Here is a 7708-nt window from a genome sequence, read left to right as displayed (position 1 = left end):
AAGGGGCGAATGGATGGCTAAATAAGTGCCTGAATGGAGACCTCACCGCAGCAAAGCTCTCAGGACCCCTAAGGAACTTCTGAAACAGACGGCCGCTTCCCAAACTGCAGGACCGAGAACCTTGGGCTCCAGCTCTGAACCCAGATGGCCACGGCCGTAGAAGCTAGACGCGCATTGTCGAGGGCACCTCCCCCACCGCGGCCGCCTGCTGCCCGGAGTGGACGTTCCCCGAGTCACGTCCCGGTGGTGGCGAGTGCGTGCGCGGCGGGGACGCGCCCGGGTGGCGTCGCTCCTCTTTGGCACTGGCGATGCGAGGGGGGGGTAGGGGGGAGAGGAAACCCTCTTCCGCTGAGGGGGGGAAACATCTAAGTGGACCAGTAGGCGAACTGAGGCTGAACTGTGGACGTTTACTAGACACAATTCGAAAGTTTGGAAGCCGAGGGCACGGTCTGTCCAGGCGAAGGCGTGGCCCTGCGATGATGGGCTGGGCGGCTCCAACAAATAGGGAATTCTGCTCGAAAACCTGCTGTGGCTCCCCAGGATAAGGTTCATTCAGCCTCTTTGCTTGGCGCTTCCGGCCTGGTCTCCGCTGCCCTCTTTCCACACACTGGGCCACAGCCCTGCCCTTTCCCGGCCAGGTCTACAAACATAACCCCGTCCCTCCTCCTGGCCTTTGCCCAGTCTGTTTAGGCCACCTGGAATGTCAGTTCCCTCCACCCCTGTCCTTCGTTTTGATTAAGGGAAACTCGATTCACCTCTGTCTACCAGCCTTCTCTGATTCTGGTCTGCAAAATGAAGGTAGTGTTGGTACTTACCTCGCGAGGGTGAAATGAATCCACGTAATGAATCCAAGAAGCAGAGGGGAATTGCTGATTTTGAGGCAAGGCCTCAAAAGTTTTCCCATCTATAAACTGAGGGACCCATCAGCCTTGTTGGAAAATGGGGATGCTTGTGTAGTTACTTGGCAAGGTCAGGCCAGGCCAGCAGGGCCTGTAGAAGGGGAAGCTGGGACCCTAGCCACCCTCCCTTCCAAGTAGCAGCAGCAGCCCAGGTGAAAGGGGAAATGGGGGTGGGTGGGTGGGGCTGGGACTCAAGTGCTAGCACGAGTGAGGCACTGGGTTCGATCTTCACCACATTAAAAAAAAATACAAGTATTGTGTCCACCAAAACTAAAATAAATAAATATTAAAGAAAAAAAAGGGGAAATGGGGCAGACAGGAATCCTAGGGTAAATCTGGCTCCTGCCTGTTTTGGTGCAGCCTAGTGGGTGCAGGTAGTGATGGTGTTGGTAGGAAGACAGCTGTAGGTCTTGAGAAAGTGGCCAAGGGCAAGGCCAGGTGGCCTGGACTCAGGACCCCCTCCTGCCTGAACCATTCGATGTGAACACCTGGGCAAAGCCCTCACCTACATGATGGGCAGTTGGGCTGGGAGGGTTGAGGTCCTTCAGAAGCCCACTGCCCTTGAATTTCTAAACTGCCTTTCACACCTGCTTGATGGGGAGCTTACCACCAGCCATTCCCAGAAAGCCTTCCTAGAGATTTCCCTCAGGGATCCCAGCCCTACCAAATGAGAATGGCCTCTTCTCTAGATTGAGACATTTCCTCCCATCCCAGAAGTTGCATCCAAAGTTGCCATTTGTTTTTTTTTTTTTTTTTTTTTTTCACTGTGCTCTTGAGCCAGGCCCCTCCCTTCTCTGAGCCTGTGTCAGGAACAGCATGGATTCTGGAGCTAGGATGGCTTGGGTTTGAACCTTCCCTGAGCCACATACTGGCTTTGTGACCTTTCACCCCTCGGCATGAGTTTCCTCATGTACATCAGTGGTAATGATGATATCTGTCACACTGGAGTATTTTCAGGGTGAAATATGATAGCATACATACAGGACCTGGCACATAGTTTTAAAAGCTACTTTTATTAAGTTTTTACTATGTCCACCCCTAGAGGGGCAGTTGCAGAACTGCAGAGCTGAATTTGCTACTATCATGGGATATTCATGAGAAAAGCTTGCTTACAAGGACATAGGAAGACTTAGGAAAATAAACTTTACATGAATAATTAAAAAAAAAAAAGGAAAGGAAACTATGTCCACTCCAGACATCCCTTTGCATCCTGTTCTGGGCATAATAATGACCACTTAGAGCTGGGCATGATGGCACATGCCTGTAATTCCAGCGGCTCAGCAGGCTGAGGCAGGAGGATCATTGAGTTCAAAGCTAGCCTCAGCAACTCGGTGAAACCCTGTCTCAAAATATAAGAAAGGGCTCAGTGGTTGAGTCCCCTGGGTTCAATCCAGTACCAAAAAATAATGACTACTTAGGAAGTACTTACCCTCAAGCCATTTGCTGGCACTTACAGTTTATAAAGAAGAAAGCAGAGTCTTGGGCCAGGAATCCTGGGTTCTGGTCTCCTGTGCTGTGGATTTCCTCACATCAATCTGGAATTCCTATCTCTGTGTGTCTTGGCCCAGATAGTGAACCCAATGGATGGGCGCACGTGGGGTTTGACTCTCCTATCACCCAGGGTTCTTCTGGTACGCTGCCTTATGGGGATTGTGACCTTGTGGGAGGGCTCGACTTTGCTGACGCCACCACAGATTCAGTAGAACAGCTATTACCACATGGAGCTTGTGCCTCAATGCACAGGGTCCTAAAATCCAAAACCCTGAGTCTAATTATCCAGTGCTATGTAGCAAACACCCCCAAATTTGCACCTCAATCATTTATTTAGCTCACAAAATTAAAGTCTGGACTTAGCAACTTAGCTCAAAAAAATAAAAAGGGCTGGGGATGCAGCTCAGTGGGAGAGCTCCAATCCTCAGATTAGCAAAACAAAAAGGTATACTCTGACCAGAGTTTAGCCAGGAGGATTTCCTCTCAGTTTCCACTCTCCTACTTCTGAGTAGCCTCTGTCGCACAGTGGCCCACTTATGTTCATAAACATAAAAGTTTGCTTCTGTTTTTGTTTTTTGCCACTTCGTTCCTCCCAGAGCCTCATATTTTAGCTTGACTGGAGAAAGGTTTGAGGGCAAAAGTTATTAGTGATCCTACAACATTTTGAGAAATGGGGGAGCAGAGGGGAAGTCTTGGGGCTGCTTCACACTGGATCCCAGTACGTTCTGTTGTGGGGTCACCATACTGAGCAAACCCCAGGGCTGAGCACAAAACCCAGAGGACAACCAGGTAAACCATTTGAAGGCCTAAGCCCTGCAACAGGGGTTAACTTGATTAATAGCGTATTTTCTGGCTTCTTCCCTGTTTCCTTCATCTCAGCATCTGCTGCCCGTGGAGCACCAACCCCAGGCAGTGGTGCAAAGTGGAACAGTCCTGGGCATCTGTGTCAAGGGCTATTGTCTGATCCTCTGCATGCTGAGATGGTCCAATTGGTCCCTCAGCCCTGCCAGCTGGACCTCCTCTGTTGCTCCCAAGTTATCACCTTCTTCCCACCCCTGCCACCTCCACCAGGATCCATGCCACAGAGCTTCCCAGACTCCCTTGCACCTGTAGCAGCCTCCTTCTCTGGTCTCCCTGCCTCCTCCAGTCATTCCCTGCCTAGAACTTTTATTTTTTTTACTTTTACTTTTACTTTACTGGAAATTGAATCCTGGGGTGTCCCACCACAGAGCTACACTCCCAGTCCTTATTTTTAAAATTTGAGATGGGATCTCACTAAGTTGCCCAGGCTGATCTCGAATTTGCAATCCTCCTTCCTGAACCTCCAGAGTCAGAATTACATGTGGGCACCACCACACCTGGCTGGAAAATCTTTTTCAAAATACCATCTGGGCACCCCATTCTCCACTGGAAAACCTTCCAGGGCTCCTCATGGGTCTTGGGATGAAGTCCTAAATTCATAATACAGCCTGAAAGACTGTACCCAATCTACCCGGCCAGCTTCTTCAGTCTCAGGGTTTGGCACTAATAATGTCCATCATAGTGCCCCTACATGAGCCAGTCCCTTCCCTCATTACCTGGCTAGCACCTACTCATAGGTCTTGTCCCGACTGTAGTTATTTTTACTAGGAGACATTTCTAATGCCTGGCATATGCCTGGTACACCGTAGGTACTTAATAATTAGTGAATGGCTGAATGAGCAGATTTATCCTTTCTCTGATGCCATCCATGACTCCTAGAACTCTGTCCCTACCTAACTGTCCTCCTCCCATTCCCGAGCCTACTTCTCCCGTTTCTGAGGTTCCCAAAGCACCAGTACTTTCTGTCCACATTCATTCATTTTTTTCAGGGGTGTGGTAAGAGCAGATATCTCTACTAGAAGTGCCGCCCAAAGGCAATAAGCCAGAGGTAACTCATAGCTCAAGTGATCCTCCTGCCTCAGCCTTCTGGGCAGCTAGGACTATAGGCATGTACCGCCATCCAGCTACAAGTAAGTTTTAAGTGCCTATTCTGTATTATAGGTTCCAGGGGATGGATACAGCAGGGAACAAATACAGTTTTCTCTGTTTGGAATATTTGTCCCTCTTCCTTCCAGTTATTTTTTTTTTTTTTTTTTTTTTTTTGGTACTGGGGATTGAACCCAGGGGTGCTTAACCACTGAGCAACATCCCCAGCCCTTTTTTTTTTATATCTTATTTGGAGACAGGTTCTCACTAAGTTACTTAGGAACTTGCTGAGACTGATTTTGAACTCTTGATCCTCCTGCCTCAGTCTCCCTACCTGCTGGGATTGCAGGCATGTGCCACCACGCCCAGCACCTCTTCTTAACAAACTCCTACTCTTCTGTCAAAACCCAACCCTAACACATCATTCCCTGGAAAGTGCTTTTCCAAATTCTCCCTCTCCACTACATCACTTGTGGGAACCTTGTGTGGCTCGTCTAGTGACAGGGTCCTAGGCTTGGGGCTACCCAAGAGGTGCAGAATGGGGAGATAGGGTCTGTGAAGAGAGATAAGTGCAGATATCTCTGCTAGAAATGCTGCTCACAGGCATGTAAGCCAGAGGCAAAGCTATGCTTTCAACTCTAGCCTCCTCCCTCAAGCTTGTTTTCTAATTCCTTAGCAACTCTGTGGAGGAAACAGCTACCAGGCACGCCTTTTATTTGCACAGAAACGACCAAGGTCACAAATCCAGGCTGAGGCAGTGCAAGGTGGGGGCATCTGAGGAGGACGTGTAGAGGGCTGGGATGTAGAGCTGGAACAGATTCAAATATCCAACCAAAGGCAACCACATCTAGGCCACTGGAGAGGGACTTCCTTGCCATAGGTGGGAACCAGGAGCAGGATCTGCAGCAGGCACATGGCAGGAGGCTGCATGGTTTTGCCTTCTACTTCACTGCGGCCAGCCTTCGAAAGTTCCTCCTGCTAGCTGATCCAAGTCTGCATGCTGTACTTCTGTCCCAACTCTGGATCAGTCTTCATGGGTTCTTGGGGACTTAAGTCGCTCCTCCTGTCTCCCTTGATCTCCCCCCCCCAAGGTTCTGGGGAGATCACTGGTCCAGAGAGGTCCAGAGAGGTCCAGTGGCTCCTCTGAGGCCACATGGCAAGTCTTCTGATGGAAGGCAGCTGGAGAGCTGGGGGCCGAGTTAGAGCAGGGTGATTTCACTGGGGGGCAGCGTGAGTCGCTTCTCTCGGGCACTGAGCAGGTTCTCCACGTGCACGGCTACCACTCGACACAGCTCCAGACCCTGCAGGGGACACAGCGAGAGTCCTGCGTCCACTAACCCTTTCCCAGCTTGGTGTGGGACATGCATAACAGATGTGGTTTGGAAAGAGGTGGAGACCACCATCTGCAATAGGGACCCTCATCCCCACCTCCCCGGGTGCTGGGAAGTGGCTGGAAGATGGAGTGAAGGGCTGTGGGTTATAAAAGACGAGCAAGTAGGGGAAAAGATACGTCTGGTGATGCTGCTGTGTGTGATCTGCATGACCAGGGATGCTTGCTTCACCTCTCTGAGCCTCTCAGAGCCTCACCTGTAATAAGGTCTCTGTTCTTTTTTGGGGGCAGTACTTAGAATTAAACTCAGGGGGACTTTACCACTGAGTTACATCCCCAAACCCCTTTCTATTTCTTTTCTTTTTTCTTTCTTTCTTTTTTTTTTTTTTTTTTTGGTTACTGGGGATTGAATCCAGGGGCACTTAACCACCGAGCCACATCCCCAGCCCTTTTTAATATTTTACTTAGAGACAGGGTCTTGCTGAGATGCTCAGGGCCGCGCTAAGTTGCTGAGGCTGTCTTTGAATTTTCGATCCTCCTGCCTTAGCCTCCTGTGTTGTTGGGATTACAGACGTGCACCACCACATCTGGTGAAGGTCTCATATACCAGGGCCTTCCTCACAAGCAGTGGTTAGGGAATCAAATCAATGAAATTTGATTTCACATAAATCCTTTACATTTAAAAAAATATTGGTCCAAGGGGCTGAGGGGTAGCTCAGTGTTACAGCGCTTGCCTAGCATGTACCAGATCTCAGGTTCCATTCCTAGTACCACACCCTTCTGGTCAATAAATGGGAACAGTTTCTAATGATGGGTTGCCATGGTTACCCCTGGCACCCCAGCCTAGAACAAACGGTGACCTAGACTCAGGTCTCCCAAGTGGAGCAGGGCAGGAGAGGGCACGAGGGAATTGTGGAAAATTGACGTGGGAGTGAGGTGCACAGACCAAAGCCAACATGAAAGCCCACCCCACCCTGCCCTGGGATCCTAGAGTGATGGGAGCTGAGAGTGATGAAATAATAGCAGCACTTACAAGTGTAGACTGTGCCAGGCCTTGTCTAGAGAGCTTTCTATTTAATCCCTGAAGTACCCACCTCCCTTGCTTTTTTTTTTTTTTTTTTTTTTTGCATTACAGGGTCTCCTGCATCCTAGACAGGCAAGCACTCTACAACGGAGCTATATCCCCAGCCCTTTCTATTTCTTATTTTGAGACAGGATCTTGCTAAGTTGCGGAGGCTTGCCTCAACCTTGCAACCTTCCTGCCTTAGCCCCCTGAATTTCTGGGATTACAGGAGCTTGCCACCATACTGGCTCCTGCAGTGTCCCTAAGGGGTAGTATTTAGAATTAAACCCAGGGACACTTTACCACAGAGCTACATGCCCAACCCCCCTTTTTATTTATTTCTTTGTGTTTTTTTTTTTGTTTGTTTGTTTTGTTTTTTGGTTACTGGGGATTGAACTCAGGGGTGCTTAACCACTGAGTCACATCCCCAGGCCTTTTAAACATTTTATTTAGAAACAGGGTCTCGCTGAGATGCTCAGGGCCATTTGTTCAAGTGCAGGCCTAAAGCTGTGGAATTGCTCATTCCCAGACTTCATAGTTGGTATGTGATAAGATTTAAACTTGGATGGTAAGAGGCCCAAAGTCACCCTGAAGTGCTCTCTGCCAAGGCTATCTGTGATCACCCCATCCTGGAGGCCACCCCAGCTAATGAAATGAGTGTGTGCAAGATGGGAGTCCTCCCCTGTGGTCAGTCTTTTGCCTGCCCACATGCTGCTGTGTTGTAGGCTTTGCTGGAACTGTAGCCCAGCTGGACAGGTATGGAAACTGGGGTTTAAAGATAAACAGGACTGTCTTGAGATGCCCTCATGCTGCTTGTCAGAGGTAGGTGGGATGGGGACCAGGTCTGTTGGCTGCACTCAGAAATCACCTACTCCTTGGAGCCTTTACCTCCTGTGTAGTTTGGGTCCCCTGCACATGCTCCTAGTACTGCTTATGACCTCCGGAGAAATTCCTTCAATCTGAGACTCCAGGGTCTGT

At 49.5% G+C, this 7708-nt stretch overlaps 1 protein-coding gene across 1 annotated transcript in view; it reads right to left on the bottom strand.

Moving 5' to 3' along the window:
* Positions 1 to 4821: 4821 nt before the first annotated feature.
* The window catches only part of MYO15A (myosin XVA), a gene marked incomplete at its 5' end in the record, with an annotated part of 55241 nt that continues 52354 nt past the window's right edge, over positions 4822 to 7708 (bottom strand). Inside the window, one exon of the mRNA XM_081269932.1 lies at positions 4822 to 5638. Within this exon, the coding sequence (XP_081126058.1) occupies positions 5537 to 5638 (102 nt within the window). The 3' untranslated portion in view covers positions 4822 to 5536. The remainder of the gene's footprint in view (positions 5639 to 7708) is intronic.

Source organism: Spermophilus citellus (assembly GCF_964194105.1).
Source record: "Spermophilus citellus genome assembly, chromosome: 17".
NCBI lineage: Eukaryota > Metazoa > Chordata > Mammalia > Rodentia > Sciuridae > Spermophilus > Spermophilus citellus.
This window is presented reverse-complemented; position numbering and strand designations above follow the sequence as displayed.